This window comes from Emydura macquarii, unplaced genomic scaffold (assembly GCF_026122565.2).
Source record: "Emydura macquarii macquarii isolate MOO-44397 ecotype Brisbane River unplaced genomic scaffold, CSIRO-AGI_Emac_v2 contig_2205, whole genome shotgun sequence".
NCBI lineage: Eukaryota > Metazoa > Chordata > Testudines > Chelidae > Emydura > Emydura macquarii.
In genome coordinates, this window is record NW_027132342.1 from 6,508,447 (window position 1) to 6,531,195 (window position 22,749).

Sequence of the window (22,749 nt, forward strand, 5' to 3'; positions counted from 1 at the left end):
ACAGTGCTGGTGGAGTTAACACTGAGTGTATGAGATATAAAAAGTGAGATCTTGACCACATTTTGGTAGCTAAAAATTCCATGGTACATTTTGTAAGAGGCAGGTTGTTAACTGTGATGGCCAAATTCCAACTCAGACATAACATTCTGCCTTCCTGAAATTCTTCCCTGTTTGGCTAAATTCTTCCCTGTAGCTTTCAGTTGGCCACATAGTCTTCAATTCTTGTTCTAAAGTTCTGTGTAGTGTTGCTGTGTCCTGTTAGGCCCTGTCACGAAGTTCTGTACTCTCCGCTGGTGGCATCACCTTGTGGCTACATCTGGGGATCAGCTGTCACCTAGTTTGGCACCCCCTTCCATCAGTTACTTATGCTGTGACCCCTCTCTCTCTTCATGACTCAGGCTGCTCCTTCTTTTTGACTTGGCCCTCCAGCCAGGTCACTATATAGTCCTCCCCTTTAGTAGTAACAAAGTCCCTCTAGACCACTTGTGCAGTTGGCATCTCCCATAATCCTGCGCCACTTCCCAGTGGCTGGTAGGGGAACCCAGGACCTCCATCTACATAGGAACCCTAGAATGAGCAGCCAAGGTCTGCTCAATCCTACTCCTGGCTGATGTTTCCCTGGGCTTCTTCCTACTCGGCCCTCTCAGGCTTTCTTTCCCCACAACTCCTCTAGGGCTGACCCTTTTTTCAGACCAGGGCTTATTCTCTGTCTTGGGTTTTCTCCTCCACACCTCTCTGCTCGCAGAGAGTGACTGCAGACTCTCTCCTTGCAGTCTCCTTCTGCTTTCAGCTTCCTGGCTTTATATTAAAGCCTGCTCCTGCCTAGCTGGGCATCATGTTCAGTTAAGCCTGGCTCTCTCTCCACATGCAGCCAGATACCTTAACTGGTCTCTCAAGTCCACATTAACCCCTTCACGGCCTGTGTGTGGTGCACACCCCATCACAGGCCCAAGTTCAAGAAAGCACTTAAATACATCATTAAGCTGGATTCAGCAAAGCATGTAAGAACATGCTTAACTTTAAGGCTCATTGGTTTCAATGCTTAAAGCTAATAACAAGCTTAAGCAAAATGTTCATTTACTTCAATGGGACATTTGCTTTCATAAGGAGTATGAGATGCAGACAAGTAAGATTTTTAAATATCCCTTGTAATGTTTTGCCTATTTCATTCTTCCAAAATTACAGACAACTCCATCAGCAAAATCCATCCATAGAAGTAAACAAAGAAAATACAATTGCCTTAGGTTAAAGTGCTTATGTTTAGGATGGCTTTTACTGAGACTGAATTTTTGAATTTTATAATTTTGTGAACACAAAAAGGCAAATGAAAGATGGGTTGTGTGATTTATACAGCCAACAAGGAAATATAAATGCATTATTAACACACATGGAAAGATGATTGGGAGGGACAAAATTGAGAGGCAAGGCTTGGAGAAAGCCAGGTTAGATTAGAAAAATCTCAGGAAGTTGTACAGAAAGCCTTGGCTACCCGAGGTGGTACTGAATGTAAAGAAAACATGGTCCAGCCTGAAAAATTTCAGGATACTAAGCTTAGAAGCATTTGAGTGGGAGGAGTTTGAGACCAGTTTTTTAAAGAAAAGGAAGATGCATTGATTTATTGTATCTGTTGATTGCTAATATATGTTAGTTCAGTATGTGTGGATTAATTGGTGACTTATATGCAGGCTGGTTTGCAGATGAATATATAAGGTACCATACCTGACATTGCAGTGGATCAAATGTTGAGAAGTGTTGAGCACTCAACACTCCTGATGATTTCTGGAGAAATGTTCATGCTCAGTACCTTTCAGACTGGACCATTGTTTAGGGGCATTTAAAATGATTATTTATGTTCATTTGAGTCACAGGATTCTAGGTACTATGGAAGCATTCCATCTTATTTTTTTCTGAAAGCCGAGCATGGCTTTTAAAGCAAATCACTCAGCTCTTCAAACACTGGAAGAAGGGGGTGAAGTATTTTCTCCACTAGTTATGCTTTTTTTTTTTTTTTTTTTTTTTTAGAATTTCTTACTCTCTTTCAGTGAAATGTTCCTAATTAGAAATTTCCAATGCCCTCCAGGAAATCTTTACTTCTCCTGTAAAATGTTTCAGGAATGATCTGACTTCTCCAGTATTTCCAGTTATCTCTCTGGAGGTTCAGCAGGGAGACCTGACATCAAATATAGATTGATGTAGCTTGATGCGAAGGGTTTCGGGATCAATTAGATGGCTTAACTAGCTGTATTTTACATTGTTTTCATACTCAAAGTTCCCAGTTGCTGCAATGGAAGTTTTGAGTGTGCAAAGAGGCCATGACTGTGTCCTGATGAGGAAAAGAGATCTGTCATGTGCTTTCCATTCCTACTCTTCCATCTACCTCTTAATAAAAAAAATTACACTGTTTAACAATAATAACTCTCCACACTTCTGTAGCATCTTCCATCTGAGGATTTCAAAGCACTTTACACACATAAATAAATTAAGCCTAAAAATGCCCGTCAGGTAGATAAGTATCTCTAATTTACAGATAAGGCACAAGGACTAGAGTTTTCAGGTCTGATCCCTCCATTTGCAGAGCCAGGGATGTATTTGCAAAGGCAATAAAGCAGATGTTCAATGTCAGATGAAGCACCTGCAGCAATTCTTCCTGACCACTAGGCCCTACTCAGTTGTATACTGGGTGTAGATTATATTCACTGTCACTTCCCTGACGTAGGCCTGTGAATAGCCTCATATTCAGACAGAGTGTCCTTTAGGATGACCCAGCTTTCTCCTAGTCCTATTTCCCTGGTCTTTGGGAACTTTTGCTAGGGGCTGAGACTGATCAGGAGCTGCTGGGAGCTCACTGAGGAGGCCTGAGATGAGGATAATAAGCTTTGTCTGACTAAGCTAATTATATCCTTCCCAGGTCTTGGGCAGGAAGGAGATAGCAAATTCTCCAAATACTATAAAATTGTTGAGTGACTTCTTATTGTCCCTTTGATTAATAGGAACAAGATGACATGGTCAGTCTATCCATTGACTGAAAAAGATATGGGGGTTGTGGCAAATAATCATCTGAACACAAGCTCCCAATGTGACCATGTGGCCAAAAAAACTAATGTGCTCCTGGGATGCATAAATAGGTGAATTTTGAATAATATAGAGGTTACTTTACCTCTGAATTGGCATTGGTTCAACTGGTGCTGTAATACGGTGTTCAGTTCTGGTGCCTACAATTCATGAAGGCTGTTGATATATTAGAAAAGCCATGAGAATGATTAAAGGATTAGAAAACATGCTTTATAGTGATAGACTCCAGGAGCTCAATCTATTTATCTTAACAAAGAGAAGGTTAAGGGGTGACTTGATTAGGTATCGCTGCCTGCCCGAGCCCTGCATGTTCCTCCATATCCCACTTTTTTGACAAAGTTGTGATCAAGTTAGCAAAAGCAAATGGTACAAATGCCCTCTTTTGCCAAAAAAGTCTTGATGGCTGAGGCAGGGCTTAAAAAAGGGATTGTCCAGGCCAAAACAGGATGTACGGTCACCCTAATTCTGGGGTGTAATCCAGAGCAGTGAGGGACTGTGTCATCTCTGCTGTGCAACCTGTGGTGCTTCACAGTGCTTTGCTGCTGTAGCTCCTAATCTGAGCTCCTCAGACAGTCAAACAGCATGCAGGTCACACCCTGAGTGTCTGTGTATAGCCACTGTCCTGGATCCAGCAAGTCTGACTGAAGCAGCTTGTTAGCAACCACCAGCCACACTCTGGCTTCCAGCAGCCTTGGCTACTACTTGCAGGGTGACCCCAACACACTCCCAGTCCTGGATTTTCACCCAGAAACATGTTTTCTCCACTGTCCATCCCTCTCATGGATAGTCCAGATATGTTAGGTCCACTGCCCCTCAAAGGGGATCAATATACAACAGTTTGTTACCATAAATAGAGTTACCCACACAGTTCCTGGGACTGGTTTTAATTAAAGAATGAAACAGGTTTATTTAATTACAAAGAGATAGATTTTGAGTACGAGTATAAGGAATTAAAGTCAGAAATGGCTACAAGAGAAATAAAGATAAAATGCTTTCTAAACTTAACTAGGTTCAAGGTGAATCTCTTACCACACACTCCCAAAGTCCATAGGCTGTTTCTTTTGTCTTAGCAGGTGGAAAAGAGAGAGATGGATAGGGAGAGATAACTTGGGGTGTTTTTGCCCCTCACTTTTATAGTTCAGACACCCTTTGAAATTGCATTTTCCTGAGGGTTACACCTAGATAAAGTGCATTCCGATTGTGAGGACAGACACAAAAAGTGTGGTGGTGAAAGAGGTTCCATGCTGTTGTTTGCTAAGATTCAAATCTGTTTGTTCCTGCCCCACTTCCTTGCCTAAGCAAGGCCATTTGATAGGTGAATGCCCATCAACTTTGATGATACTTGACTACAGACATCAGCTTGTCCTGTATCTTTGAGAAACAAGTTTACCAACTCCCCAGACTTGTCTGGTAAATACACTTCGGTCATGATTTCATATTATGTTTATAACTTTACATATAATGTTATTACACACATTTCACCATGATATTATTGATCAGCAAGTTATTCATTTTCAAATGTTACCATACAAGGTATATTCTGTAAAAAGACCATTACGATAGTGTGTAGGGTGTGAATACAAGGGTACATTCTGTCATAGCCTCCCTTTCCATTTCTGTGTATTGCCCACTCTGTTCCCCAAAGGCTGGGGATTAGGAGTCAGAACTCCTGAGTTCTACCACTGACTTGCTGTGTGATCTTTTTTTCTTCTTTTCATTTTATAGGCTGGGGAAGCCAAAGCTCAAAAGTACAGATCCATCACAACACATGGCTGCATTTCCCAGGACACAATCTGCGGTGGATTCTGACATTCACCCTCCTGTTCGTACATGTCTGTGAAATAGCAGAGGGCATAGTTTCAGATACGTAAGTGACTGTCTACTTCAGAGTCTAGTTATTTGCATAAACAGTGTGACAGGTCATTAATGAGGCATAAAGAATTTTCCTACAGAGAAGGGACTCTGCTTCACAAACTTCCCAGTTTTTAAAGGGATAAAGGTGAAGCAGTTTTGTTTTGCACTTTATTATCCTTGAGCTACTATAGCATGAAAAGGCTGACAACAGCTGAATGTACTTCACATGGATACAGAATATTCTGTCTCTCAACTAGAGTAATAGAGCATTTCGGAGGGATGTAGCAATGCTCTTTCTTCTTTTTAGGCATCGCCCATGATTATGTCCCCTTGTCCTTTTACATTTCACTTTTCAGATTTATCCTAGATTGTATATTCTAGAACCTTTGTACCTCTCTAACTGACCACAAATTGATGAACTGCTTTGTGGCTAGGTGCAATGTGGCAGGGTTTTTTCTCTTTGTAATCCTGTTGACTAGCCGTCCAGGTCCACTGGTGGTCCCCTTTGCCTTGTGGCTTGGCCTTCTAGTCAGGTTACATTACTTTAACCCTTTCCAGGGTAAACAAGGGTTTTAACCCAATAGCCCCAGAACCTCACATCAGGTCAGGGCACAATATTCCTTCCAACCCTTTGTGTCTGGGGTCTTCACATTAGTTTCCCCAGTAAGACTGTAGGGGAACTCAGTCCCTCCCACTGCCATGAGTTCCAGCCAGGGACCTTTGTAGCAAGCAGTTAAGGTCTGTCTTACCAGACCACTTACTTTTTCCCTGTGCTACTTCCCATATCAGCCCACCTTTTCCTTGGGAGGCTAACTTCCTCAGCAGAGTTCTGTTTTGGGTCAAGCCCCTGGTCTCAGTTCCTCCCTATAACAAAGGAAAGAAAACTAAATTAAGAGAAATAAAGACCAACACCAGCCTTTCTGTCCTGCCAGGATCCTTCAGCCATCCATCCCCCACTGTTCTGTGTTCACAGACACCTAGGGCAGCTGGTTCTCTATTATGCTTCTCTCTTGAATCTGAGGATGAGGGGTCCATCTACCTTCCCACTCTGAAGGCCTCTGAGCTGGGGGCTACTTCTTTTTCAGGCTCCATCTCCAAGTCTGGCATGCTTCACAGGTGCAGTGGGGCAGAGCCAGCTGAGCCCATAGCTGCTCTTTAACTCTTTCTTGTTTAGTCAGAGATTTTGTAGACCCCGTCACACTATCCATGGAATTTTGACCTAGAAGAGGTCAAAGAGATGATGATAATAATGGATTATTTATTGGAGCTGGTAAAAAAACTAATACAAAATTTCATACCCTTTTTTTCAAACACTTCTACTGTTTTTTAAAACACTCCATAGCTGGTCCAACTCCCCCCCAAAACTTAACAAACAATCAAACAAAAAAATCAAAACAAAAATGATAATGTTCATCAAATATTTTTCATTCAATATTTTCAACAAGAAGTTTCATTGACAAATGGAAGTTCAAAAAATGTCACTGGCAATTATGCAAGTTTGCATGACAACCACCCATAGTGCCCCAGTCCTGTAGATAAAGGACTTCAATCTATCATGAACACTAAATTAATACATACTTGTAAAAAAAAAAAAAGGCACCAAATCCAGTTGCATTTATACTGTATTTCTTGTTTCTTTTCAGACAAATGAAATCTCGTCACCTGCATCTCTTCCTGCCAGCTATAATGGGATTTGTGGCTGCCACCACAGCTATTGTTTACTACCATAATATTGAAACATCTAACTTTCCAAAATTACTGCTAGGTAAATTGCTTATTGCATTTTTTTGCTGTTTTTCAAAAAGCCTATGGTTTGTTCCATAATTTTTCAAAATAAACTTGCTGACCCTGAGATGGTTTGTGAAACTCAAGAAAAGCCAGGGGGAAATATTCTGCTTAACATTTTTTCTCTCTGGGATACATTATTGCACACTTGGCTAGGTGGACTGGTGTATAATGGAAAATTGCCAACTCCTGTGATTTTATCATGAGTTTTACAGTGTGGTTTTTAACACTGCTCATGATTTCTGGGCAAACTTTGACCCTTATTCAAAATGGTCAGTGCTTTCAGTAGGTCTCAGGCCTCAGATAAGTTGACAACCATTTCCCTGCATCCTTTGCAGGTGACAGTGAGGTTGTTGTAAAGGTGACTTCCATCTCCCCTTGTTTCCAAAGGGACTGCTGTCAAGTCACTCTCAAGGAATATGGCTGCTGATTATTCACCATGTGTATCCCAGTCAGGAGACACTGACGGTATGTCTACGCTGCAAAAGAAACCTCACGGCTCTGAGTCTCAGAGCCTAGGTCAACTGACTTGGGCTCATGCTACAGGGCTAAAAAGAGCAGTATAGCTGTTTCCATTTGGGCTGGAGCTCAGGCTCCGAAAGCTGGTGACAGGGTTGGATCAAAGATTCCAACACCCAGCCTACGTGGCCATGGCTGCACTGCTATTTTTAGCGCCATAGCATGAGCTCTGCTAGCCCCAGTCTGTAGACTGGGCTCTGAAACTTGCAGCCGTTTGGTTTTGGGCGTTTTGGGTTTTTTTTTTTGCAGTATCGACATACCCTGAGGAAACAAAGGAACTGGGTAGGGATTACTGGAGAATGCCTGTGGGTGTGTACACCCAACGCTACCTGTTACTTAACAGTCTGAACTGAACTGAACTGAACTGAACAGTCAGACTAAACTGGCTGTCTATAACCTGCCTCTCAGTCAGTGAGAATAGTGAGAAACGGACACATTTTCAAAAATGCCTTTTAAATGGACACCTGCAATTTTGTACTTAATTATGGTTTCCATACACAAAGGGACACTCTGTATTTGCCAGTCTAGATGCTTTTTATTTTACTCAAAGAAGATAACAAATAAAGGCCCCAAACCTGAAATTAGATCTATTCGGCTGGACCTCTCTGCCTATGTGGAGCCCCATTGACTTCAGGTTGGCTGTGCCTAGATTCAGGGATCTGCCCATGCAGATCCAAATACAAGATCAGGGCCAATGAAAGAAAAAATGTCTCAGAGAAACAGTGCAGGGCAAGTCTCTCACTTTCCAAGACCATCTTGAAAAGCCTCACAACCCTGACCCCCCACAGAGGGAGTCTTACAACCCATGGGACTACTGGATTGGGCCCTGTGACCCGACACCTACAACACTCACAGAGTAATCCTACTTTGAGCAGCAGAGAGTTACAACCTTAGTGATACTGGTGTAGTTAAAAGATACTTTCCTAAAATGATGTGGGTTTGTTTGTTTGTTTTTATTTCACAGCGCTCTTTCTTTACTGGATAATGGCCTTTGTCACAAAAACCATCAAACTGGTCAGATACTGTGAGGATGGTGTGTCATTCTCTCAGCTGCGCTTCTGCATCACTGGAATTATGGTCATTCTCTATGGGCTGCTGATGGCTGTGGAGATCAATGTTGTTCGAGTTAGGGTATGTGTTACTTTATTAGGCTTTGACAGGACAGATATTAGTGGTATCTTGGGGTAAAAATGGGAATAGAAGTGACTCCGGCTCACATGCACTGATTGCCAAATTTAACCTCCTGTCCAGCTATGCACATGCTTAATTTTAAGCATATGACTTGTTCCACCGCGGTAAGTAGGGCCACTCACATGATGAAAACTGATCATGTTTGCTGGATCAGGGCTGTAGTATCAGGAAGGAATTGCCCTCTCACCCATTGTCATTGGGTAACATCATGTGTTTTCTTCTCCTTCCTCTGGTTCATTAGTTAGGATCTAGTGGGCTAATTCTATTGGGAAGCCCATGACCACCTTGTTCTTTCCCCCTCTTATTGTTTTTACTCTTCTTTGTTTCTTCACGTGTCCTTAGCCCAGGAGTTCTCAAACTGGGGGGTCAGGAACCCCCATTTACGAGGGGTTACGAGGTTATTATGGAGGAGGGTCATGAGCTGTCTTCCCCCACACATGCTGGGGCTGCAGTTGTCAGCCCTGCGCATGGCAGACAGCCAGAGCCCTTCAGAGCAGGGTGGCCAGAGAGCAGCAGTCGCTGGCTGGGTGCTCTGAAGGTAGCACTGCCCCCAGCAGCAGCGCAGAAGAGGGGGTGGCATAGCATGGGGGGGCATCACTTTTTAGGGTTGATTGTCACAGCCTGAAATATTTTCAAAGGGGGTCCCAGCAAAAAAAAAAAAAAGTGAGAACCCCTGCCTTAGCCCATTGGGAGGGTAAGCTTGTCAATGCATTTAGATAGACAAGGTGGGTGAGGTAATATCTTCTATTGGACCAACTTCTGTTGGTGGAAAAGACAAATTTTCGAGCTTACAGAGAGTTTTTCAAGTTAGAGTGAGTTTCCAGGACAAAGAAAGCTGAGTTCTGTTTTATGAAGGGAATGAGTAACATCCCACAAATTCTGCCCTGCAGCTGAGTAATGGTATCTGAGGGGTTCCTTCATGAATGTATATACGGGGACAGAATTTTTCGATATTGTGCTCTGAGTGCAGGTGAGGTGGTGAAGGATGCACAATTAAAGGAAATTATCACATGGATATCTCTACCATTTACACACACACACACACACACACACCACACACACACACACACACACCCCGAAACTTCCTTGCAGTCCTGGAAAATCCTGATGTAGCAGCATTTAAAGGTGTACTATTTTTGTGTATAGCAAAACTATTTGATGTAACTACTTTTTTTTAAATTTTCGCTCTTTATGGGCTTCATACAGGCACACTCATAGTAAGTAAGGCGCATGGTGTCACAAGTGGAGTGATACAAGAAATAGTTCCTATACCATTTATAAAAACGTACTAAACCATATCTTAATACAGTTTGTCTGTAACCTGTGTGGCATTTACATGATGGTGTGTATGGAAGTTGTATGGGCACTGGTTTAGGATCGCTTGCATAATAGATTGTAAGCTCTTTGAGGCAGGAACCGTCTTTTACTATATCTCTGTATAGTGCCTAGAACAATGGGGCCCCAATTCTGAGTTGGGTCTTTGGGTGTTACATTACTAAAATACTAATACTTTTTACCTTGCCATATGTGAGTAATTTGACCATCCCAAGTTCTTGCCCATAAATGCTTTACACCCACCCCACCATCATGTATTCTTTAAGGCCACAATTTTAAAAAATGTGTACCTAAAGTTAGGCACCTTAGTTTATATTTAGAAACCTACATATGTGGTCTGATTTTCAAAAATGCTAGCTGTAATTTAAATTAATGGGACCTGCTGGGTAGTCAGGCCATGTATTTAGGTGCTTAGATATCACTATGATAAAGGTATCAATGTGTAAACAAACTAGTACACTATAGATATCAATACAAGCACACACACTGTATAGAGATATAGAGATAAAATATATACTCTCTGTATTATGTAAGTACACGTGCTTATACTTTTGCAATATAAAGTGTAATTTGAAAAACGTAATCCAGGCACCGGAGGGTTTTTTTTCTAGACATTAGAATTAGAGATGGTCATGAATTATATAGTTCAGGTCTATATCCATATCCTAATTTTCTCAAAATCTTGTCAATTACTCTCAGGACTTGTCTACACAGCAACTGAGCACACAGAAAGCCAGCCTGTGACTCTATAGCACACTAGCCTGCTGCACATGACCCAGCTGTGTGAATCCTGCTGTCCACACAAAAAGTTCCATCATGCACTTCGATCTACTCCTCTTTCAAACAAAAACACATCAAAGCTCCCTATGGAATCCACAGTGTGCGGTTGGATGACCCCAGTATGATTTCTGTTACTTCCATCTGAGGAAGTGGGTTGGAGCCCACAAAAGTTTATGCCTACTAAAATTAAATGTCTTAGACTTTTAAGTGCTACAGAACTCTCGTTGTTTTTGCTGTATACAGACTAACACGGCTACCCCTCTGGAACACTACGAGTTAGTATATATTAGGCTAATGCTGCACAGTCACATCCTGGCATTCAGTGCAAGTCGCCATATTCACAAGCCCTAAATCAGAGAGGAAATACCTCCAGCCATGGGAAAACTTCAAATTTGTGAATTTACACAATACATTACTTTAAAAATTGCTGTGAAAGAAGATAATTGCTGAACATATTATGTTTTTTTCTCTGCAGAGGTATGTGTTTTTTATGAACCCTCAGAAAGTAAAGCCACCTGAAGACCTGCAGGATCTGGGTGTGAGATTTCTTCAGCCATTTGTCAATTTGCTTTCAAAGGCGACTTACTGGTGGATGAATACGCTTATTATATCGGCTCACAAGAAACCAATTGACCTGAAAGCAATTGGGAAGCTGCCAATAGCAATGCGAGCACTTACAAACTATGTTTGTCTGAAAGAAGCATACGAAGAGCAAAAGGTAACTAATGATATCTATGTCACTGTACAGCCTTCGTACTGATGGAGTTAATGTGGTATCTTCACTTCCACTAGGAAACCCTATTTTTAGGAATTTATAACTTAAAAGAATTGTTCCAAGGTGAAACTTGGCTTATAATGTTTCAGTCCAAAAGTTACTGTTTTTTAAGTGAATTCCCAGCTTGGGATAGTCGCCAGATAGAAAGTTTTGGGAACTGAAGCCCTAATGCACTAATCACTTGCTAGTTTTCATTTTAGAAGTCAAAGTTTTCTTTAAGTATTAAGCACTCATGACAATGTTTTAAATCCTAGAATCATAAAAAGTTAGGGTTGGAAGGGATCTCAGGAGGTCATCTTGTCCAACCCCCTGTTCAAAGCAGGACCAACCCCAACTAAATCATCCCAGCCAGGGCTTTGTCAAGCCAGACCTTAAAAACCTCTAAGGATGGAGACTCCACCACCTCGCTAGGTAACCCATTCCAGTGCTTCACCACCTTCTAGTGAAAAAGTTTTTTCTAATATCCAACCTAGACCTCCGCCACTGCAACTTGAGACCAATGCTCCTTGTTCTGTCATCTGCCACCACTGTGAACAGCCTAGCTCCATCCTCTTTGGAACCCCCCTTCAGGTAGTTGAAGGATGCTATCAAATCCCCCTCACTCTTCTCTTCTACAGAATAAATAAACCCAGTTCCCTCAGCCTCTCCTCCTACATCACGTGCCCCAGCCCCCTAATCATTTTTGTTGCTCTCTGCTGGATTCTCTCCAATTTGTCCACATCCTTTCTGTGATTTTGGGGAGCCCAAAATTGGACACAATGCTCTAAATGTGGCCTCACCAGTGCTGAATAGAGGGGAATAATCACTTCTCTCGATCTGCTGGCAATGTTCCTACTAATGCAGCCCAATATGCTGTTAGCCTTCTAGGCAACAAGGGGACACTATTGACTCATATCCAGCTTCTTGTCCACTGTAGCCCCCAGGTCCTTTTCTGCAGAACTGCTGCTTAGCCAGTTGGTCCCATAATAGCAGTGCATGGGATTCTTCCGTCCCAGGTGCAGGAGGACTCTGCACTTGTCCTTGTTGACCCTCATCAGAGTTCTTTTGGCCCAATTCTCCAATTTGTCTAGGTCACTCTGTATCCTATCGCTACCCTTCAGTGTATCTACCACTCCCCCAGCTTAGTATCATCTGCAAACTTGCTGAGGGGGGCAATTCACCCCATTATTCAGATCATTAATGAATCCAGATCAACAGCTGGACATACAAATCAACAGACATACTCTCCAGTTTCAACTGGAAACACTCTTCTTCACAACTTCTGTAGAGTATTACTGTGCACTGTGAAACAGCTATTATCCCTTTCATAAATCATAGAAATTTAGGACTGGAAGGGACCTCAACAGGTCATCTAGTTCAGTCCCCTGCACTGAGGCAGGATGGTATATTAACCTTTCCGTAGATATGAGCATAACTGAGTGAATACTTTATCTGCTAAAGTATATATAAGTTATATAAACTGATTTCAGAAACTTTGGGCTAAATTCTAGCTTTTCCATTCAGAGATGCACTGAGAGGAAAGCACAAGGGATATTTTGGACACAAACTCTTTGTCCTGGGTGTCCTGAGAGCAGCACTCCCTGCAGAGATTTTTACTACTGCTTCAGAAAGAAGCAACATGCACTTAACTCAGTTATTACAGCTAGACACCAGACGATGCATAGAGAGAGAGGAAGCGGTGACCCCCAGTCGATTGATTAGGTGATCATTCTGTCTGAGAGCAATGGAAAGAAGGTGGAAGAGGTTCTTTTCTCTCCCCACCCCCATATCACAGTCCTCTTATTGCATTCTTTCCACTCTTCCCCCTTAGCACCAAAAGCAGAGTGTTGCCCTTTATTCACACAAATTACTAAGCTTTTTAAAAATAACAAAATTAGACACTTCGGGGAGAAATTTTCTAAAGTAGCCTTTAATTTTGCTCAGCCCAAGTTGCATGTGCACCCTTCTGCTTGCTCTGATCCCTAGTCATTTCTGCCCACAGATAGGTGTTTCCATGTGCAGATAGGGTGATTGTGAGCCTCACCAGTATGTACACACAGGTGCATGCATGTGCATATACAATGGGGAGAACACACACATTTAGAGGCACTTGGAAAAATCTGGCACATACAAATCATGGATTAATCAGTGTCAATCACTTTCCTGAACACACAGTGTAAACTGGTTTGCATGCGATGCAGCAGTTTAGAATGGAAATGCTAGCACAAGTTGGATAGCAGCAGAAGAGCAGTGTTCCCCCTTACAGTAGAAATTGCCTTCAGAAAATATGGATATCTCCTCATGGGATCTTATTTAGCACAATAGCTTACATTTAATATATTCGAGACTGCTTTTCTTTAGTAATTTGCGTACTGTATTTGACTTACAGTGAGCCAGAGAGTCAAATTCTCTGCTGGTCTAAATGGATAAAACTGCACTGAGTCTATGAATGGTGCCCATTCATACCAGCAGAGAAAGTCGCCCTTTAGTGCCAGACTTTATAATGTGCACAATTGTGCACATACATTTGTGTGGGTAGCAAAGTTGCTGCTTCAGTGTGCCCCCTGATGGCTGGCTGTGGCACTGCAGAAGCAGGGTCTTGGTTTGCCTCTTGTGTTCTTTGGCCAGTTCTGGCCTTAGGAGTGGCGTGACCTTCTGGCTTCAAGAGTATGACCTCTTCTGGGGCCAGTGCCCTTGGACTAGTGGAACAGAACTATAAAGACAACTAAATCTTCAGACCCAGTTGGGCTCAGCTGGCCGCCCCTCTCCCTCACAGGTGAGTCTCTGCTTTACTGAGCTACTTTTGCATCTGTCCACAGGCTTCTGTGCCTCACTCCACTCCACTGACTCAGTCTGGCACAGTTCTCCATCTTCCCAGGGTTTCAGATAGCCCTTCACCCCTCAGCGATGCATGATCTCCCCTCATTCTTCAGGCTCACTTGACTGCTTCTCTTCCCCTCCAGCCTTCTATCAGGCCTCTTCCCAGAGAGAGAATACACTGCATCCTATCTTCTGGATCTGTTCCCCAGCCAATCTGCTCTCTCCTCTTTTAAGTCCATCCCTTTCACCTGACCACAGCCTCCCCAGGTACAATCAGTGAGGTTACTAGCACTCTCGGGCTCCCTTAACCCTTCTGGTGTCTGTGCGGAATTTACACCCTGTCATGGTGTGCTGGATTGATGTGTGCAGACACTTGATATGCGTGCCCAAATAGGTACTAGAATGCCAGGTAGCCAGTTAGATGCCTTACTGGTCATCTGCACACACAAGCACTAGATTTGTGGCACACACTGAATATTTGTATTAATAAATTAAGTATGCACAAATATATGCAAACGACTGCATGAGCTTAATTTAAAAAATGTGACCTACTTCTCTTAGCTTTTCTTCCTATTGTTTTCCAGAATTGTTTAAAGTCTATATATTGCCTTAGATTCAACCATAATCATGCTAATATTCTGAAACAGGCTGTGACTGGTGCTTCTGCACCCTAAAGTTGACTGATACTCCATAGATAAGCTTAAAGTAAACCAAAGGGATGTATTCTGAGAAATGGTTTTTGACGATCCAGTGGAATTTAGTGCAGCTTCACTCCCACAAAGGAAATATTTTGCTTCTCTGCAGACTTGGTTTAGAAAACAGCAGCGGAAAATACTTCAGGTTAAAATACATCATGGCTTGTGATATAATAAGATGTGATGTCATTGTTTATGCTGCCATGGTATACTGTGCTGGATGAAGTTGGCTATTAATCTTTCTCAGCTGGTGAGAAGAGCCCCTGAAATCTACTGGATTAAGTTGAGCTGCCCCCAACTAAAACGGGCTATAACTGAGTATGAATGCATTCCAAACTCTTGCAGAATGAAGGCATCTGTTCCCTCCTGAAGTATTCTATCACACCTTGGTGAAAGACACTGAACATAAGGCTAGCAACATTTCTTGTTGTAAAGTTCATTTGAGATAGCTAGCTTCATGAATCTTTATCTCTATTCTTTTTGTTCATGACAGGAATTAAAACCAGCAGTGAGTTACTCTTTCCAAGGATAAAATGGGAGAGATGATGCAGGTTGAATGTTCAATGTCTATTTCCTGAAAAGCTCTGGCCTCACAACTCATATCTCAAGCGCTACAGGAGTATGGACTTGTAGGGCCTGACTGATCATTGTGTTTTTCCAGTTTTACACTGAACTCAATAGAATTACATCCATGTAAAATTGCAGTGACACAATGGTGAATCAGGTCTGTGAACTTTACTTGTTTTCTTATATCCATTGATATCAGTGGGCCAATTCTTGAAGTCCTCACTCAATTTTTCACTTAGGCAAAATTCTCACTGACTCCTGTAATGGGGAATTTTGCCTAATTAAGGACTGGGTCAGCTATTCTCAGTGAAGAATTTGACTTTACAAATGTAGGGCCTTTTTGTGTTCATCAATTAGTCTTAAACAGGTTTCATTTTTTATTAATTTATTAGCTGTTCAAGAGTATTTAACAAATAGTTTATGTAAACATATTTCAGACTATGGGTCATTCACCACAGTTGCTATGAGTTCTCACTATTTGTAATTCATTATTTGAGTTGTGTAGTTGGGCACCTAAATCACATGGTATTGTTTTGAATTTCCTGATTGTAAAACTTCCAAATACGTAAAGAGCTTGAATCATGGTATTGCAAATGAGGAGGGATAGTAAAAAATCACATTTCTTCTTCCTTTGGTCCTGAAGATACTGGATGATATGTTACTAAAAAAAGCTAACAGAACACAAAGCTTTGGCTTTGGTTGCATCCCGTTCGACATCCCCGGATTATAGGCTGAAAAACAATGCTTTATAACATACCCTAAGTGTCAAAAGACTCCTACTCTGATGGACCAACTGGAAAAGGAAATGTTAGAGTCAAAGGCCCTTCAAGCATCTCTCAGATGTTTAAGTTCAGGAACTGTTAGCTTAAGTGCCACTATGGACCTCATTTGTTGCCATAGAGCATAAGGAAGGGAGGTTGTTTCTCAGGTAGCTAGGCCCCAAACAGCACAGAGCTTCAATACTTCGAATTGCTTCCAAAGCAAAGTAAAGGGCAGGGAGGTGCCACTGCAATCTTTGGAATATCTGATCATATAGTAAGTACTTAGTGAGGAAACCTGCTCCTTCTGGATAACATGACTTCAAAGCTGGCCCCACAATTTGCACCAGATCCAGCTACTGATTGGTCTTGTAGAGTAACCCAATATAGAGGGCAGTACAGTGACGGTGATGACAAAGGCAGGAATAACCTGAGCACATTCCACACTTAAGAGGAAAAAATCAGGCACATTATTTAAATTAGCAACAAAAACCATAAGAACATAAGAACGGCCAAAGCGGGTCAGACCAATGGTCCATCTAATCCAGTATCCTGTCTTCCAACAGTGGCCGATGTCAAAAAACCCTCAAAGCTTTTAATTGTGCACATATGTAAACCGAGTAAACATTTTTTTCTAATCCTTCTGTCTTCAGCACATCTTTCCCCATGGTTTGTCACCCTAGCTCATTGCGTCACCTATGAGGTTAATTGTAAGGCCCCTAGTCCTACAATAGAACCCTCACAAATAGCCTTTTGTGCCTATGAGGAATCCCATTTGCTTCAGTGAGCTCTGCAGAGCCCCATGGACTTCAGTAAGGCTCTGCATGGGCTCAGAGATCCTCTCTCAGAGACCTGTGTGAAATATTGGGCCTGAGATTGTAAATTCTTTGGCGTAGGGTGGATGGTTTTCTTCATGTTCTGTAAAAGACCTTGTATGTTCTTGGATGCTGCAGAATAGCATTATCACTGGCATCATAATGGTTTCTACAGTCAGAAGGCCCATACAAAGCTTTTTATTTAATCTGGCTCTTAACCTGATAGGTACTGTCCAAACTGTCAGTCAAATGTTGAAAGGGACATGACGATAGTCTCCCAAGAATTATTGACAATACTGATTGGGCAGACTCTGTCTTTGGTACCTAAATAAAGGCTAAGATAGAATTTGTACCATGCAGTGAGTTAGTATGCGTGCCCCTGGCACCAGGTCTGCTCTTTGTATCAGGTAGAGAAAGCCTTTGAGGAGGAGGACAACATGATGACATAAAAAATCCATGACTTTTTGTTCTGCTGGTAAGTTCAGATGAAAAACCCTGAATAAACAGAACACTGTAATAATACCGTAAATTATTAACCTCATTCTAAATATTTTTTTTCTAGAAACCAAATTGAAGGCATGAATGATGCCTATTTTACCTTGGGTAATACCCAGAGTTCAAGCCAATAAAATAGGGAAGAAATAAGTCTGAAGAATTCTCTTTGTCTTTTTAAAACACTTCCAATGCTTAGACTGGACAAACCAAGGAAGACGATTCCTCATTTTTAATTGGAATATTAATTTGATTTAGTATCATGGGTTGAGCCCTAGTAAAAATGAATGAATTTCAAGTAGCAATGGCAGTGATTGATGTGTTTTGGAGTTAGTTCGTTGTTGTGAAAGTAATCTGAAAATCTATCAAATTGTCTGTCTTGTCTACTAATCTAATTTAAAACCTCTCCATGAAACACTTGGGCATCCAACAGGGGGGAAAGCATTAAAATGGAAGCTGCCATAAACTGCCAGTGAGACTAATTCTTGGTGCATTCCTTTGTTTTCCAGAAAAAGGTGGCAAATCAGCCGAATAAGATTCCCTCTATATGGTTAGCAATGTACAGGGCTTTTGGACGGCCAATCCTTCTCAGCAGCACTTTCCGGTACTTGGCTGACCTGTTGGGTTTTGCTGGGCCACTATGCATTTCTGGCATAGTCCAAGGCTTTCAAAATACTAGCCAAAATGATACAAACACAATCAAAAAAGTAAGTTGGCAATGTTGATTGAAAGACTTTGTTTGGTATCAGTTTTTGACATATGTGAGGCCTTCTGTATTTCCAACTATGCATTCTTACTGGCACATAATTACCATTTTGTTTCTTTCATTATTTCTTTCAAATGAAAAAAGTGTTTGTTGAAGGGGCTGCTAGATTATCAGTCTTGGAAATTGAAGTGCTCTGTTGTCATAGTGTAAGCATAGACAGTGGCAGTGCACGCTTCTCTATGCTGTTCTGTTAATGTATGGCTCTGTCCAACCTCCTGAATAAAGGAGCTGAGAGGCTTGTAAGAGTAGGTTAGATAAAATGCTTGTGGGACATGGCAAGAAGAAATTCCTACTATAATCCCCAGGGTTGGGTTACATGACTCTGGAATTCTGCACTGAGACAGAAATTTAAAGGAAGTGGAAGAGCTTGATCATACAAACCTTCACACGTCATAAAGGGGAGATGTGCACCTGGTGATGTGTGCAAACATGCACAGCAGGTGTTCTGTGCCTTAATTTCCCCACAGGTAAAATGAGGATAATAATACTTATTCATCTCATATTACATTGAGGCATAATTCCTTAATTGTTGTGTGTTATGAGATGCTTGGATGGAAATCTCTATGGCAGAACAAAACGCTTTATTATACCCGCTGAAAAGCTATAGAAGGACAATGTCTATTTGCCTGCTAATTCCCATCTAATTTCAAATGTCACTGTGCATGCTGTATGAATGTATTCGGTAGAACATTTCCTATCATATAGTGTCTATCAAATAGTAACTACCAGAAAACTAGTGAAACATAAAGATAAATTTCTTTAAGAAAAGAACTATTTATGAACTAGTAGAACAAGAGACAGAAGGAAGAAATTTACTTGCAGCTTGCTTGTAACGTGGAAACATCTCCACACACTTTGCACAATCTGTATTTACTAATTGGATGGGCAAAATGGAGAGTTAATGGAATAATATTTTCCCCTTAAAACACACCCTTGACTGTCATCATTTTGTCTCTAACATTTTCTCATTGGCTGTATAACCATGATGATGATGTGTTTTGACTGGTACTTTGAGTTTTGTGTCAGACTGTCATTTAGTCACTGCAAGAGTGGAAGAGCTATTAAGTAAAGCTTTTTGTCATCACTGAACCATAATAGATTGGATCAGAGCCACAGAGTCAAAAGACAAAGTACATTTTCTTCCTCAGAAATTTAAATTCTGGTTTTACTGCATAATCAGAGAATGAGATGTTTCACTTTGGAAGTGATAATTTTTAACTCTAAAATTTGGGAAACCAAAGGTCTTTACCCATTTTCGTTCTCTGTGCTCTTTCAATGTACCAGTTTTCTGTAGTTTTAATTAACACTGGCTGAGGCAAATACCTTTTAAAGGGGAACTCAAACTTGAAACCTCTGCAAGAGAAGTCAGATTGTTATGGTAACTCTTGGACTGCTTTCAAAACACATTTACTTTCAATTAATGGATTTTGATAAACTTACTCCCAGTTGCCCTTATCATTTTGTTTCTCTTTTAAATTCTCTCCCAATTTTAATTAAGCTCTTATTTACAATAGAACCTGAGAGCTATGAACACCTCGGGAATGGAGGTTGTTCATAACTCTGAAATGTTCGTAACTCTGAACAAAATGTTATGGTTGTTCTTTCAAAAGTTTACAGCTGAACATTGACTTAAAGCAGTTTTTAAACTTTACTATGCAGAAGAAAAATGCTGCTTTTAACCATCTTAATTTAAATGAAACAAGAACAGAAACCGTTTCCTTACCTTGTCAAATCCTTTTTTTAAAAACTTTCGCTTTATTTTTTTAGTAGTTTACGTTTAACACAGTGCCATACTGTATTGCTTTTTTTAGGGGGGGGTCTCTGCTGCTGTCTGATTGCATACTTTCGGTTCCAAATGAGGTGTGTGGTTGACCAGTCGGGTTCTAATGTATATCCCTTCCATCATCATCTTGTCTGAGCACTTCTCAAACGTTCATTTATCTACACAATACCCCTGGAGGTAGGACAGTATTATTATCCCCATTGTACGTATAGAGAACTGAGGCACAGACAGAAATTAAGAGCTAGCTTTTCAAAGGTATTTGGGTTCCTAAAGATGCAGATAGGCACTGTGGCAAACGGCCGGCTTTACCCTAGTGGATCTCGCGCTTTTGCCTCTCGTAGTGGGCCAGGGAGTCGCCAGCTACCCTGTCTCCCCAGGGAGGAGGGTAGGGACCCAGGCCCGCCTGCTCCTCCGGTTCCCAGCCCAGGGGCCCTATGAGCAGCAACTCTGTGCTGCTGGCACCGTAATCACAGCTGCAGTCTTTCCCCTGGGCTACTTTCCCCCCTCTGTCCTTCTGGTTCCTCGGGCCCTGCCCCCTTGCTGCCTGGGACTGGGCTTCCTTACCCAGGCCCCTGTGCCAGGGAGGCGGGGTATCACAGTCCTGCTTGGGCAAGCTTCCCCCTCCTGGGCACAGTACCTTTCTCTGCACACTTCTCTGCTCCTCCACACAATTCTGAACTCCACCACCTTCACACAACTCTGAATTCCTTTTGGCTCCTTCATACAGCACAGCACACCTCCACTCCAGTTCATGCCCCGTCTGTCTGTCACAGAGGGTTTTTATCAGGCACCTGGCTGGGCCTTAATTGGCCTCAGCTGGTCCTAATCGCCCTCTAATGACTCTGGCTAATCAGCCGGGAACAGAGCCCTGAGCATTCTGGGGCTTACATATCTCCCTTCGATCACTCTCCCACTGCCCTCTGCCCTTGCTATATCACAGCTCCTAATGGAATTTTCAAAAGTGTATAGGCAGGTTTGGTGACTTCAATGGGACTTAGGTGCCAAATGTGCTTAGGCAGTTTTGAAAATATCATGAGGCATCTATCAATGTCTAAATACGTTTGAAAATCTGGCCCTTGATTGATTGGTCAAGGTCATACAGGACGTCTGTGGTAGAGTTGGGAATTGAACCCCTATCTCTCGGTGCTCAGTCAGTGCTGTAGCCACAAAATCATCCTCCCTTTTGGTGAGAAACTGCATACGTCAAGGGAATGGGTAGGTGATGGGGCACGGGTGGGAGCACTGAAGTAAACCAACATGGGCAGAGCAGAGTACTTCTTGCCTGCAATTTAATAGCAGAGCACAATGTTCATGAGTGATATGAGAACCTTAAAGGGTCGGAAGATATGGTCTGGATTCATACTTTCCAAACGTTTTTCATCTGGAAATCAGGATGGAAATTTCATGAGAACAGGCTTTTTGTAACAGTTCCAATACATCCTGCTTCCAGCTGGATTGGAAATACCACAAGAATAGTTTTCCTCACGGTATTTTGGTATATTCATTTCCCTCCCCGGCTGAAACCGAGCAGCACAGAAAAGCATGAAAATGGGAAAATGTAAACAAAATGAGTTAAAGAAGTCTTTTCATCCTCATGAGGCATTCACGTCCCATGCGTGGTGAAGGCTCAGCAGATCTACTCTTATGTTATACAAAATGGTTCCTCCAATCCTAAGGGTCAGATTGTAGGTATAGACTTCCTTTGCTTATTTTGTATTCCTGGAAGGAATTTAATTACATAAAATACAAATAAAATATCAATAACCATCCCAAGATAATAAAAGTTATTATCTATAGGCAGCTATGTGGTTTATGTGAATGAGCTCCCGTTTCTGGGGAGGAGATGTCTGCAGCTCAGAAAACACCATCAGAATGCATCAGAGAAGTCAAGAATAAAATGAGTGTGGTGAATAAACTACTCTCTTACCTCCATAAATGGGAATAATCTAGGATGTGCATTGGTGGGACAGTTCAAGAAAGCCTGCACTGCTGTGCCTGTGCTGTACCCAGGTTGTGGATAATTAAAAAGCATGAGTCTCCAGGACTGTCAGTGCAACACCTACGAACAATGTTACTCAATGAAACCAAGGGCTTAGAAGAAAAAAGAAACCCTGTTGTGCAATTATTGGTTCTCTGCTAAATGTTGTCATTCCTGACTTGTCCACTGCTGCCAGAAGACAAAGTGCTGTTTTTCACATCCGGTAGACGCCAGAAATCTTAGTGCTTGTTTTTAAATTGAAGTTGTGTTGCTACAGGTTTGTAAAAAATTGAATGAAAAATATCATTCAGCCATCTGTTTGTGCCACTGCATGGCTCTGTGACCCATGGAGGTATTTTTAAAAGGAAAGCTTGCAATCTGCAGAATCTAAATATGCCATCTGTGCCTGTTGCCTTCATTCAGTGGACAGAGTGTTGGGCACAACTGGTGAAACTGGAACACTTAGACCAAGTTCCACAGAGGAAGAGGAAACGATTTGCCCCTGCTCTTCCTTCTCGGTGCCAGCCCTACAGATTATTTCCTTGTGACTCCAGCTGACAGACTCAGCCCCCACAATAAATCCCTCCAATAGGGCCATATTGTGTTCTGAGTACATGCTCATGCAAGGCATCCCCTTACTCCCTGGCAAGGCCTACCCACATCACGGATCACAGTGTAGAGGAAGAGGGAAGCAGCCCCTCTTGGGCTGCTCTTTCCCCTCCTACACAAGAGTCACTACAGTCATTACAGCTGGAAAGGTGCAGAGGGGGACATGCCAGGAGGGG

The 22,749-nt window shown here is 42.0% G+C and overlaps 1 protein-coding gene across 5 annotated transcripts in view; it reads left to right on the forward strand.

Moving 5' to 3' along the window:
* The window catches only part of ABCC9 (ATP binding cassette subfamily C member 9), a 115,758-nt gene that overhangs the window by 17,508 nt on the left and 75,501 nt on the right, over positions 1–22,749 (forward strand). For all 5 annotated transcript variants that reach the window (XM_067559241.1, XM_067559243.1, XM_067559240.1 and 2 more), the window contains exons 3-7: positions 4,798–4,939; positions 6,570–6,691; positions 8,195–8,361; positions 11,012–11,254; positions 17,947–18,144. In XM_067559241.1, coding sequence (XP_067415342.1) covers positions 4,798–4,939; positions 6,570–6,691; positions 8,195–8,361; positions 11,012–11,254; positions 17,947–18,144 — 872 coding nt within the window. The remainder of the gene's footprint in view (positions 1–4,797; positions 4,940–6,569; positions 6,692–8,194; positions 8,362–11,011; positions 11,255–17,946; positions 18,145–22,749) is intronic.